Raw genomic sequence first — 10,950 nt, forward strand, 5'->3', positions numbered from 1 at the left:
TGATTTTGCTTATTTGTTAACCATTCTAATAGGCAGGAGTGCTGTCTCATTGTAGTTTTAATTTGCTTTTCACTAAAGTCTAGTGCTGAGCATCTTTTTTATGTGCTTACTTTTCATTAGTACATTTCCTTTTGTGAAATATCTCTTCAAGTCTTTTGCCCATTTTTAGTTGGGTTGTTCTCTTAGTATTGAGTTTTAGATTTCTTCATATATTATAGATCCATTCCTTGATCAGAAATGTGTTTTGCAGATATTTTCTCCTAGTTTTTGCCCTGTCTTTTCATTTACTTAAGTGTCTTCTGAAGAGCAGAAGATAGTAACCTTGATGAGAACTAGTCGAACAATGTTTTCTCTCATGGATCATGCTTTTGGTGTAACGTCTTTGCATAACCCAAATTCACATGCATTTCCTCCCATGTTTTTATAGTATTGGGCTCTACATTTAGGGCTATGATCTATTTTTAGTTAGGCTTTGTTTAAGGTGAAAGGTATGAAGTTTCTTCTGTGTATATGGAAATCGTCTTCTAGAATCATGTGTAAAAAAGACTATCCCTTCTACATTGAATTGCCTTTAATCCTGTTTCAAAAATCATTTAGGCCCATATGTGTGGGTCCATTTCTGAGCACTCTGCTGGGTCCTATTGGGCCGTGTGCACTTTCACAGGCACTACACCGTCGTCACTGCTGTGGTTTTATGTATCGTGAGCCTTGAAATCAGGGAGTGTGAGTCCTCCAAGTCTTCTTCATTTTCAAAATTCTCTTGGCTATTTTACTTGCTTTACCTTTCCATACAAAATTTTGAAGAACCGTGGCATTTTGTACAAAATCGTATAAAAATCAGGATTACATTGAGTCTGTAGACCAATTTGGATGGAACTGACAGTAATAGAAAGTCTTCTAATCTCAATATTTTATTTAGATTTTATCTGAATTCTCCAAGTGTTTTACAATTCTAAGTATACAGAATGTGCCTAATCTTGTATTTAAATATATCATGGTTTTTGTGGTATTAGAAATAGTATTTAAATATCAGATTCTATTCGTTCATGGCCAGTATATACAAAGATCTCTCTCACTATATGGATAATAGACAAAACATGAAATGTTTCTGGTAGGTTGTGTCATAGTGAAGTCAAATCCTAGATAAGAAACTTATTTAATGATCTGAACAAGGGATTGGCACTCTTTTCCTGCAAATACAGCCCCAACTGTAAATATTTTAGGTTTTCCAGGTTATAAGGTCTCTGATACTAACTACTCAGCTACTACTTTGGCTGCTGTAGAAGGTTTAACAAAACATAAATGCCTGCATGGCTGTTTTCCAATAAAGCTTTATTTACAAAACTGGGTTGCAGGCTGGATCTGGCCTGTGGATTGTAATTTGCTGCCTTCTGACCTAAACCGACTTTTTTGTTGTGCTGCAATCTCAGGGCTCTAAATGCTGGTCCATCCAGGTATCGGGAAGTAGATGAGCTGCAACGGGTTTGGTCATGCTCTTAGCTTAGATCAAACAGAGGCTGATAACCCCAGGAGAGCAGGATGATTCAAAAACTCATCAGGCTGTGACCCCGTGACAGGCGACACCAGGACACTGCATACCACTGGCTCCAGGTCACAGTCTGCAGAGTCCACAGCAGACGCTCATATCCACTGCACACACGCGTGTGCACAAACACACACACTGCACCCATGCATACACGGACACACGTGTGCACACACACTTCTCAAGTCTCAGACTAAGGATGACAAACATATTTAATCAATGCCCAAAATACCTTTACATATGTATAAACAAGGTAACTTTCCCTTGACTTAAAGACTGGTATCCCGGTCTTCCCTGCTTATCCTGGAGATGGGGATGTTGAGAACACGAGTCGGAATCCACGGGGAAGCCGCAGTGTGGCTGAGCGCAGAGACAGGGCCGAGAGAGCGCCAACGAACACGGTGGTCTTCTAAAGAACCTGCATTCTGACGTGGGATAAAGCCAGCTTCCCCTCCCCCCGATGTTCGGTCCTCTGCCCGAGCGCAAACGTAGGTTGCGCAGGAGCTAAGAAGGACGCGTTTCCAGGTGGGTCTCAGGCTTGGCTGGATCCGGAGTCACAAGGAGGTGAGATGCAGGCCGCAGAGTCCACAACACCCGAAGATCAGCAGAACGGAGGCTACAGAATGTTTACATTATTTTCCTTTCGATGAGGCAGCACCGTCTCCCGGGCAGGGATTTCCCAACCGGAGGGCTACATCTGTCTCTGCTTGTGCTTCGGGTTGGTCTTGCAGTAGACGAACCAACGCCCGCGCCTCTTGACCAGGTAGCAGCCCTTGCAGCGCTTCCTGAGGACGCCCTTGGTCTTGAAGCCCAGGGCTGGCTGATGCAGGCCGAGCGCCGGGCGCGCGGAGAGCAGCGCGGCCGCCGGGCTGGGGGGCGCACCGACCTGAGGGCAGGCGCAAGTGGGGCACGGCGCGAGCGAGGAGAGCGGGCGGCTACCCAGGTGCAGCAGGGGGCCCACGGTGGAAACCACTTTCCTTAGGAGAGCGGCGGCCATGTCGCGGCTGGATCTAGGGAGAAAAAGGAAAAGTTGTCACAGCAGCCAGTGGCTCCTGCCCCCGAGAAAACCTCCCTCCTCGCGTCCCTGCGCTCGGGGACACAGGCCGCGGGTCCGGGAATTCGCGCGCCCCCCGGGAGGGCACGAGCGCGGCGAGCGGCACCGTGTTCCCGCCCGTCGCCGAGACCCCCACCCGGCCGCAGCGGCCAGACGAGGCCCGCGTCCACGTGACCCCGGGGCGGCCGGGCCAAGGGGCGGGGGCAGAGGGCATGAGGTCCGGAACGGTGCCCGGCTAGAAGGGATCAGCACCCGTGCGGCCGCTTCCCACCGCAATGACCTCAACCCGCGTCCCACCCGGGGAAGCCGAGGCCAGGGGTCCCCAGAACGCGCCCTTCCTGAGCTCGGAACCCCCGCCCCCTCCCCCTCCCCTGCCCACCGGGACCCCCGGAACACCCCACAACCCCCACCTGGAAAGAGTGCGTCCGGGCCCGCCGGCAGACCGCCTCACCAGCCCCTGCGCCTGCGCCCTCGGCAGCGCCTGCGCAGTGGGGCGGCGATGCCGTCGCCCGGAGTGTCCGCCAGGAAGGAAGATGGCAAGAGGGTCACGTGGCGGTCCCCGTGGGGCTGGGCGCAGAGGCGGAGCCATGTGGGTGCGGGAGTCGCGGAGCGCCGGGTTCCTCCCCGACTGGCTGCCTTTCCCCTCCCCGGTCCCCTGCATACCCAGCCCGCCTCCCCCTCCCTGGACCCTGCGCCCTTCTCCCGGGACTCCCCCAGCCCTGTGGGCCACCGGGCGGTTAAGGTTTGGGGGGCGCTCCCGGGGAGCGATGAAAAATGGGAACAAAAGTAGGTATTTTGAATGAAAAAGTAGTCACAACCAAGTAGACTTTTTAAAAAGCTGATAGATATCAATGTCAAAACAAAATCTAGAAAAACCTCATGTTTGTATTAAGTGGACATCCTGGGTGAAATGTGGCGAGGCTCAGGGGAACGCATGGACATAGGCCCTGGTTCTAACTGACTGCAGTTAAATTTATTTCTTCCAACATCTTATTATGAAAACTTTCAAACACAGAGAAAAGTTGAAAGACACTTATGGCGAATACCCACGTACCCACTGCCCAGATTCCACAATGAAATCGCCACGCATGTCTTTCCAGGCTGTGTCTGCGTGGACACAACGACTTTCCACACACACGAAGGTGAGCTGCACACGGGGTGCACCTGCGCGCCGCCCTGGCGCCGCACGCCCACCCCTGACCCGGCTGCAAGCTGTGGCCCCTGCCCAGGTGAGCTCGGGCCTGCCTCTGAGCATGCGTCCGTGGACACCTTTCCGATCCGGGAGGTATTCTGGGCACTGCCGCCTCTCATCGCCACACCTCCCTGGAGCTCAGGCTGTGGGTGCCCTCAGCTCCCAGACAGGGGGATGCACGACTCCACCCCAGCTCTGGGACTGCGCCCTGTGCTGGCCGCCCTCGCCCATCGGGGGCTGGCCGTGTGAGCTGACCCTCCCGACGGCTCTCTGCACAGGCCGTGTGGAGAAAGCCATGAGGGCAGGAGAGAAGCAGGGCCGGGAACGCGAGCCAGCGTCCTGCCCGGGTGTGCTCCAGAGCAGCGGGCCTTTCGGGGCTAACCTGCATGAGGGATGCCATCGGCTGCGCTTTACTGGCAGTTTCATTGGGCTCTGCTGCAGAAACCCCAGAACCACAAACAAATGCGCTCTGTTCAACATGGTGTACTTCCAGTTTCCTCTAAGCAAGGACTCATCTCCAACATTCACAACATTCAACATGAAACTCCCCATGATTGTCCGTTACCATCGAAGGTAAGCACTGAATCTTCCGTTTCCATCCTCCCCTGCTCTGCCCCTGGTAAGTGGAGCATCACTAAGTGCTAAGGTTGCGCGGAGTGTCCTGCCTTATCCGGGCTGAGTCCCCGCCCGCCGCAGCACCAGCCGGCCGCACCTGGCTGACCGCACCGCGCGTGCGCGCCTCCCCGGGCGCGGTAAATCCCGGCCGATCCGTCCCTGCGGACGCCGTGCGCATGCGTCGGCGCTCCGCGCGTCGGTGCGCGGGGTCGAGGGTCAGCCTGAAAGATGGCGGCGGCGGTGACCTTCTTCAGACTGTTGGGCAGGGGAGGCGCAGCGGCGCGGAGCTTTCCCGGGGCCGCCAGGTGCTTCGGGGTGCGGACCTCGCCGGCCGGGGAGAAGGTCACGCACACCGGCCAGGTAACCCCTGCGGCGGGGAGAGCGCGCTCCCCCTCGGGGCGCCCAGGTGGGCGGAGCCCCGGCTCGGCCCCCGTGTCCCCGGGGTCCAGCGCCCCAGTGCCCCCTGTGCCCCAAGCTCAGTGCCCGTGGTCCAGTCGCCCAGCACCCCGGTCCCTCCTGTTCCCCCGGCCCAGCACACGGGTCCCACGGTCCAGTCCCTCGGGGCCCCGGGCCCAGTACCCGCAGTCCAGTCCCCCAGTGCCCCTGACGCCCCAGACCCAGCGCCTGCGGTCCTGTCTTCGGTTTCCCCCTCCGTCCGGGGCCCCGGGCCCACTACCCGCAGGGGTACCGGGGGGCTGTCTGCAGCCACTGTGGTCTCATCCTCGGAGCGAACTCGGAAACACGACTGTTATCCCGCGGTAGCCCCTTGGTTACTGTGGGGGGAACTCCGGTGGAGTCAGAAACTACCAATTCTGTGGGTCCCATCTTCTCACGTTTGTGTAATGTTGAATACCACGTTTTAGTAACTCGAGGGTCTGCTGTCGAGTTACTAAAATACAAACACAGCGTTAGGCTATGATCCTCAGCCCAAAGATGAGGGAGTGAGTACCTGTGTTGTTAAAAAAGGTCACGGAGCAGGTTCAGAGAGGAAGGAAGCTCTGGGGCCTCTGAGATCGAAGGCGGGTGTCCCCCTCCGCCAGGACTGCTCTCTGCTCCTTCCCTACCTTGCTACTTCCAATTCAGACTACTGCCTGATGTGACGTTAGGAATCCTGCTGAAAAATGCCCCTGGGTGCGCAACTGCACTTACTCTTGGTGTGTGTGACCATGAATGGCCTAAACGTTAAGAAAACACTTTTCCTGAAACGTTTGTCATTGGTATAAGATACAGAACTGGGCCGGAAAAAAAATCCCATACGGTCTTTTTCTTTTCAGGTTTATGGCGATAAAGACTACAGGAAAGTTCGATTTGTAGGTCGTCAGAAAGAGGTGAGTGAAAGATCTAGCAAAAGAGAGGTGAGCGTTCATAAAACTTTTTATAACGAAGAAGAAATACATACTAATCTATAAAATTTAAGTAAATTCTCTCCAAATTGCGAGCACTCTAGAATCTCTGGAATTCTGCATTTTTTCTACGTGTTAAACATGTCTAGTTCTGTTTTTTTCCCCCTTAAATATGTAACATGACATCTTGTGAGTCCCGTTTTAGCTTACATGTAAATGGCATGATGTTTTCTTTCACTTCTGTGCCTCATACTTCTGAAACTCTCAGGTTAAAGCAGAGTCACATCAATTTTTAAAAATTACTCTTTCAGTCACTTTTTGGAGTATGTTTTCCGTGGTTCACAACATACAGATTCGGCTTTTAGGGACTTTCGCTGACAAGCTGAAGACAGCACACGGGTGGGTCTTCCCTGAGCGAGTCTGAAACACCAGTGCAGCCGCTGGACGCTGGGATCCTTTCGCCTCAGTGGCCTGCTTTCTTCTCACTTCTTCTCTTCTGTGCCTGCCGCCTCAGAGGGGGTCCTCTCCGCCCTGGCTCAGGCCTCCCCCCTCCCCTCCCCAGCAGTCACCCGGCGTCACTTCTCCCCTCAGGTAGCCTGTGGATTCTTCCTGCCACCCTCAGCTGTCCCTAAATCGCATCTCCCCTCCCTTTGACCTTGGTTACGTTGTCCATCCCCAGGGTCTGGTTTCCTCCTTCCGTTCCCACTTTGAGGGTGTCGTGGGGGGAGGAGTCTGGCCCCCTGGATGGAGCAGTTCCAGCAGATGCGTCCTGAAGCCCTGGGGTCGACCCTGCCCCCGGCTTTCCATCTCAGCCTGTCATACTCCTCTCTCCTTGGACTTCTACCGTGGCTTCTGGTTTCTGATTGCCCTCACTGGGGACGGACATCAGGGAGCAACTGAAACACCGAACCAGACATTCCAGAGTTCGTGAAGCCAGTAACGTGTGAACGGAGGGGGCAGTGCTGGTGATGTCGCCTCGCTCAGACCGTCAGCTCACCACAGTCCTGAACCGGCTGCAGCCCTCGGCCCCTCCCCGCTCGGGATCTCTGGGGCCTTTTCCTGTCCGAGATCGTGGGCGTCCAGGGGCCCATGCGCATGTAAGATGTGCAGCAGGTCTCTCTGGCTTTCATTCTTGCGACAAAAATTTGGCATATAGTAGTATTTGAAAGTTTTTTTGGTTTCCAAGAGACTGTTGTTTTAAAACACCTTTAGGCATGCTGAAAAGTTGCAGAGAGTACGAGTTCCTATATCCCCCCCCCCCCCCACACACACAGTGTCCCTGTTATCCTCCTCTCGCCTGAGTGCGCTGCCCTTGTGAGAAGTGACAGGTTTGAACACTTGAATATTGATACATTGTGTGAACTCAAGTAGGTGGTTTAGGTTTACGTGGTGGGTTCACTCTTGGTGTCGTACGTTCTGTGGGTTTGGACAAGTGCATAATGTCTCACATCCAACACTGCAGTGTGACGCAGAGTATTTCACTGCCCTAAACTCTGTGCCACCTCTTCATCCTCCCGCCTGACAGTCCCTGACAACCACCGATCTTCCTGTCTACGGTTTCATTTGGGTGAATTTTAAGAAATAAACTGAATGTGCTCTTAGTCTGAGGAACGAGGAGAGCAGGAAGCTGGGCGGTCAGGCCGCCTTCGCAGGAAAGGTGGGAAGCGTCTGCGTGTGGCTGCAGCGAGTCTGCCCAGGAGCCCACGGCCCTTGGCCTAGGACTGGCCTTGTGGAGAGGAGATGCTCCTGAAGAACGTGGCCCAGCCGCCGCCCCCAGGGAGGGGCAGAAGTCGGCCTGCAGTGGTCCTGTGTCACTGGAGGCGGGTAGAGGGCCGAGCCGACCTCCTGTTCCTCTGCGGCGATGGCAGTATTTTCATTACCTCGTGGTTACACACGTGGAATGAAAAGCTGCCGTTTCCTGCCCGTGAGTGACGGGCGCCCGCGGCATCCTCAGGCCGAGGGGGGTGCTGGGCCCGGAAGCGGGGTAGCGTGGCTGTTGGGCCGCGTTTGTCAGTCGGGTGGACCCTGTGGGGCTCCGTTTTGGGGTGCGGGGCCCCCGGGGCATGGACAGCAGTGGGGACAACACAGCCACATGTGTTCTGAGGGGGCTGCACTTCCTCACTCCCTGCCCCCTTTCCGGAACTGGGAATTCCAGGGAAAGCTTTGGGATGGCATCATCGCTAGCCGACACTGCTTCCCAAAACCAGGAGTGTCGTCCCCGTTCTGTGGGCTCAGGACGTCAGCGCTGCTCAGTGTCTCGGTGGCAGCGGGTGGGAGGGCTCTGCTCCACGTTCGCTGCTCCTGGATGCCAGTGGATTATGCTCAAATTTTACTAAACTAAGTGCCCCTCCCGCCGTTGCTTGTAAAGATCGATCCTTGGTTTCTTCTCTTCACTGCAGCCTCGGGTCCCTCTGGGTGCAGGTGGGGTTCTGGGTGCCAGAGCGGGGAGCCACGTGGCCTCGGTCCTCCAGGACTGACGGGGCACAACACTTGTCACCATCGTGATGAGCAGATACTGGGGTTACTCACGGAGCCAGAATCACAGTGGCCTCGGGCAGCGTTTACACCCCAAGTGTCTCATCTGCGTGCTCGTCTGCAGAGGAGTCTGGAAGGGGAAGAGCGGGGCCCCGCCGCTGACCGTGTTTGTCCTCTGCTACCGTGTTCCAACCCCGTGACCCTTTGGCCCCCAGAGATGGGGGACCTTCGAGATGTGATCTTGCTGTTTCGCACCCTGAGTGTGTCAGCTGGGGTGGGATCCCACAGCCCCATCAGATCAGAGTGGGGTCTGTGTGTAGGTCCAGCCGCGGCCCGTAACGTTGGGCTTCTGCCGGGCCATGCGTGACGGTTCCGGTTCTGGTTCCGGTTCTGGTTCTGGCTGCTGTGGATGAGCATCTCCAGCTTCCTCAGCTCAGACGACATTCTGTGCCTCCCAGCTGAATACGTGCACCAAGAGGAGCCGGCTTCCCGAGAAAGAGGAGCAGTGCGTCGCTCTTTCCTTTTATTTACCAGCTTGAAAGTCATGAGAAATAGGTGGACTTCGAGCATCTCTGTGGAACCGCGGGTTCAAGCACGTTGTGTTTCCGGGCTTTGTGGTCATGGTGCCGTCGCGCCTCCGATTTCCCACGTGGAGCAGCCCTCATAGTCTGAGGCTGCTTTTCCCTCCGTCGCAACGTGGCTCAGCCTCATCTGTCACGATTCCTGCTCGGGACCCCAGACCAGCTGTTAGTTCAGAGCCCGGTCCCCATAGTGAAGTGGTCACGGAGATAGCGTGGCTCCTGGCCCCTGGGTTGGCTGCTGCTTCTGGTCTTTTCCAGCAGATAAGAGTAGGAGAGCATGTGTGTGCATGTGTGTCCGTGTGCAGGTGTGAGAGGGAGGGCGGGGCAGGGCCGGGAGAGAACAGGAGACACTGCACGTGGGGCGGGATAACAGGGTGAATCCAGGTAGAGGCAAAGGAGAATTCTTTGTACTGTTGTAATTCTTGCAGCTTTTCTGTAAGTTTGAAATTATATCCAAGTGAAAAGTTAAAGGTGTGTGTACATGTATTTAATTACTTGAGTATTTTGAAGATCTACACAGATAATATTTAAATGAAACGGTACAGAACATGCCTTTGCTGGCAGTGTGTGCGTGTATGTGGGGGGCGGTCTACACTGATTTCAGTTCCACGAGAGCATCCAGTGTTTGTGCTCGTCTGTACGAGCTTCTCCTGTCTCTCTTTTTCCAGGTGAATGAGAACTTTGCCATCGACCTGATAGCAGAGCAGCCTGTGAGCCAAGTTGGGAGTCGAGTGATATGGTGTGATGGTGGCGGGGGGGCCCTGGGCCACCCCAAAGTGTACATAAACTTGGTAACGTGCCATCCGTCCCTGGACCCCCGTCCTGTCCTGTCCTCACCCCACTGGCCTCACCCTCTCCCACTCGGCGTTGCCCATAGACCATATGACAGGGGCTGAACAAAGGGCGTGTCCAGGGCAGCTTTGACTGTGACGTGTGTGCAGCGCCCTTAGTGTCCCCAGCACTGCTTTCCCTGAGACTTGTAGGCGTCTGTCTTTCCCAGGGAACCATCGTGTCGGTGCCTGTGTGATCCTTTACGTTGTGGATAACTGCACGCACAGAGCCTTTGAGAAAGGGAACGTGCGGTACGCTGGGCGTTAGAGCAGAGCAGGCTGCCTCGGGGTAAAGCTCGGGTGCACGCAGTGTTGCGCCAGGCCAGGACCCACCGCCACCCCTGTGGGCTGTGTCCGGGCTGGACCCCACCGCTGCGGGGTGGGCCTCTGCCCCGCGCCCCACCCTCCAGTCCTTCCAGGCCCCTGCTCGAGGGCCGGGAGGGGGACAGGGACCGAGCCGTGTGTTCCAGGGTAGGGAGCCTGCAACCCCAGCGAGTCTGGGTGGAGCAGGCTGGATCCAGGGCCTCTGGCACAGCCACGTCCAGCGTCAGGCAGTGACCCCGGAGCTCCGTGGGCGCCCCTGGTTGGCTGTGTGTTTCCAGTGTCTGCCGTCTACCTGTCTCTAGATTGACTTAGAATACAGAAATAGGAGATCTTTCCCTTTGAATTTTCCAGGACAAAGAAACAAAGACGGGGACGTGTGGCTACTGTGGCCTGCAGTTCCAGCAGCTCCACCACTAGGGCCGCGTGGGCGGTTTGGTGACACGGACTCCGTCTCTAGTGCCGAATAAAGGGTGTTGTTCTCCAGGATGCTGCGCACAGCTGTTTCTCTCACACAGGCTCGCTTAGGACTGTGGCTTAAGGTGGCGTCCGCTCCCGGACCCCCGCCACATGCTCCTTCCACCCGCGGGACCACAGCGGGGGCTGGAAGAAAGCGGGGGCCGGGGAGAGGGGTGGCCTCGGGCTCTGGCCCAGCTCCTCCCCCGTCACTCATCTGCTGTCACTCGTTCTGTCCATCTGATCCTCAGGCTCCGTCCAGTGTCTTAAATCCCAAGAAGTTAAGTACCTATTTGAAGGTGTTAACAGTCACATATGGTCCAGATCAAGTACAATTTGTGTATTTAAAACAGTAGTGATTACGATGTATTATAACGTAAAAATAAAAACGAATATTATGCAGGAAGAGAATGGAGGCTTGGTGGGGTGATGGGAATTCCAGGAGGAAAAAGCAATGCGCAGGGGCCGCGGGGAAGCGGCATCGACACTAGAGAAGATTTCTGAGCTGAGGGAGATCCTGCAGATCACAGGGCACACCAG

At 55.4% G+C, this 10,950-nt stretch overlaps 2 protein-coding genes across 2 annotated transcripts; one reads left to right on the forward strand and one right to left on the reverse strand.

The window, feature by feature from the left end:
* Positions 1-1,737: 1,737 nt before the first annotated feature.
* Positions 1,738-4,503, reverse strand: MRPL36 (mitochondrial ribosomal protein L36). Its single transcript, XM_059060737.2, has 2 exons — positions 3,008-4,503; positions 1,738-2,553 (listed from the first exon to the last, which is right to left on the reverse strand). Exons 1-2 carry the CDS (start codon positions 3,256-3,258, stop codon positions 2,235-2,237), a joined length of 570 nt encoding a protein of 189 aa, XP_058916720.2. The 5' UTR covers positions 3,259-4,503; the 3' UTR covers positions 1,738-2,234.
* A 71-nt stretch (positions 4,504-4,574) lies between these two features.
* Positions 4,575-10,443, forward strand: NDUFS6 (NADH:ubiquinone oxidoreductase subunit S6). Its single transcript, XM_059061198.2, has 4 exons — positions 4,575-4,764; positions 5,679-5,732; positions 9,472-9,594; positions 10,309-10,443. Exons 1-4 carry the CDS (start codon positions 4,633-4,635, stop codon positions 10,372-10,374), a joined length of 375 nt encoding a protein of 124 aa, XP_058917181.1. The 5' UTR covers positions 4,575-4,632; the 3' UTR covers positions 10,375-10,443.
* Positions 10,444-10,950: the final 507 nt, after the last annotated feature.

The sequence above is a fragment of the Kogia breviceps genome, chromosome 4 (genome assembly GCF_026419965.1).
Source record: "Kogia breviceps isolate mKogBre1 chromosome 4, mKogBre1 haplotype 1, whole genome shotgun sequence".
In the NCBI taxonomy this organism is placed as follows: domain Eukaryota; kingdom Metazoa; phylum Chordata; class Mammalia; order Artiodactyla; family Physeteridae; genus Kogia; species Kogia breviceps.

What these genes read in the sequence shown, in the direction of transcription:
- MRPL36 (XM_059060737.2), bottom strand. Translation starts at nt 3,258, where the DNA reads ATGCAGGGGACCGGGGAGGGGAAAGGCAGCCAGTCGGGGAGGAACCCG. An exon ending in CCCGGACGCACTCTTTCCAG is followed by an intron (nt 2,554 to 3,007) that starts GTGGGGGTTGTG and finishes TTTTCTCCCTAG; the next exon opens with ATCCAGCCGCGACATGGCCG.
- NDUFS6 (XM_059061198.2), top strand. Translation starts at nt 4,633, where the DNA reads ATGGCGGCGGCGGTGACCTTCTTCAGACTGTTGGGCAGGGGAGGCGCA. An exon ending in TTGTAGGTCGTCAGAAAGAG is followed by an intron (nt 5,733 to 9,471) that starts GTGAGTGAAAGA and finishes CTCTTTTTCCAG; the next exon opens with GTGAATGAGAACTTTGCCAT. An exon ending in CCAAAGTGTACATAAACTTG is followed by an intron (nt 9,595 to 10,308) that starts GTAACGTGCCAT and finishes TGAATTTTCCAG; the next exon opens with GACAAAGAAACAAAGACGGG.